This window comes from Opisthorchis viverrini (genome assembly GCF_000715545.1).
Source record: "Opisthorchis viverrini unplaced genomic scaffold opera_v5_2189, whole genome shotgun sequence".
Classification (NCBI taxonomy): Eukaryota; Metazoa; Platyhelminthes; class Trematoda; order Opisthorchiida; family Opisthorchiidae; genus Opisthorchis; species Opisthorchis viverrini.
Window position 1 is genome coordinate 1 of NW_008754286.1, and position 1,649 is coordinate 1,649.

At 46.0% G+C, this 1,649-nt stretch overlaps 1 protein-coding gene across 1 annotated transcript; it reads right to left on the reverse strand.

The window, feature by feature from the left end:
• Positions 1-63: 63 nt before the first annotated feature.
• Positions 64-1,649, reverse strand: T265_12220 (hypothetical protein; the record flags this gene model as incomplete). Its single annotated transcript, XM_009179383.1, has 2 exons — positions 64-586; positions 1,394-1,649. The coding sequence occupies 2 exons, from the start codon at positions 1,602-1,604 to the stop codon at positions 312-314; spliced, it is 486 nt and encodes a 161-aa protein (XP_009177647.1).

Genomic DNA, 1,649 nt, shown 5'->3' on the forward strand with positions numbered 1-1,649 from the left:
AACCCGTGAGAAATGACCTGTAATTGTGCCCATTACAGTTGATCAATAAAGAAAATCAAAGGGTGGCCGTTCATTGTGTATTCGTTTGGCTGTCAATCAAATGAAAAATTGGAGAAAACGATGGCGTCCAAAGGCATATATGAGGCGAGCTGGGTGGGAGCTAAGCAGACCCACAACAAATCACGAAGCTGATGAACAAGAGAACACGGTAAAGTGATAGGAAGTAACGAGAGTTAGGTAGGCGAGTAAATGAAACCCGGTTCAATAGCTATTACTGTGTCACAATTACGGACGAACCGAGCAGAATGAGATCAATCAAAAGAAATCAATTGGCCCTCCAGCAAAGCAGCTTGAGGCTGTGAATAGCCCGTGCTTGGATAATTTCCCGTCGATGTGGCCGGTTGAGAATCCTCTGCTGGTCTATCAGGTAACTGTGAGTACGAGGGTGGTTGAACAGTACTGGGATCTTCCGCTGCGATTGTGTTAGCTGATGGATGTTGACCAGGAGTGTGGGCAGCAGCGGTTGACGGATACATGCTACTTGGGTCCGTCCCGGCTTGGGGAGCCGGAAGTGATGCTTCCATTTCTTGGAAGGTGAAGTTATAGGACGGAGTACAATCAAATGGATGTACCATGATAAAAAAACAATGGTTAGGTATACCAAAATAATTGTTGGTGTCAGCTAGGTTGGCAATTTTCCTCGTACAGCGAATCTCTAAATGCACCATAAGCGGAAAAAGGCCAGTTGACAACAAAGATTGCGAAAGAATCCCAGTAACTTATTCGGTTCAAAGCTTAAGTTTTCCTTCTTGACTAGTGTTATGCTGAGAAAACCTCTCCTGCAAGGCCTAGTGGTACTCCTAGTTGAGTTGTATGATGAATAAGGGGCTAATCTGGGATAGAGATCGAGTCATCCACGAGTATTCATGAATGCTCGACTCCACTGCATGGGGAATAGGAAGTTCGTATGGAAGAATAACACAAACCAGTTCGCGGTCTCTTCAGATGAAAGGTGCCAGGGCACGAAAGGAGCCTCCACAGCAACAAACGTAATACCCACTGGCTTCCACTACAAAGATTTATATACAGGTTACGGTTTGCATCGAGTAACAGCTTTGAGTAAGCATAGATGCCTACCGGAAATCGTTGTTTTCACATTAACTGAAAAGCCAACAACCAATATGTCCCTCACTTAAGGAAATAATGCACACTGGGGGCAAAATGACATGAGTGAACGGCATGATAAAACGGTCCTACAGTTCTCATCTCAGCAACTGGTACTCAAAAGCCGCCGGAACGAGATCGTATTTCCAACTATCGCTATGGAGGCCACTTAGATGTTATGTTCGAAGTAAATACTACAACCACGCATGCTGTTCGTGTGTGGACTTACGCTGCATAGAATAAGGCCCTGGTGGATGAGACGGATATGCTCCAGGATGAATTTGTGGTTGGTTTGTTGTAGGAACCCCGTAGAATGGGTTGGATTGTTGTGGGTGGGACTGCGGTTGTCCGGGATAGTATTGAGGCATATTGCTCATGACGCCCTGGCCAGATCCGTATGCGCTTGGTGGAATGTACATTCCCTGAGTTGGTCCTGCCATAGAATAAGACGGGTTTGGTATTTGGTAACCGCCTGGATAGGGCCC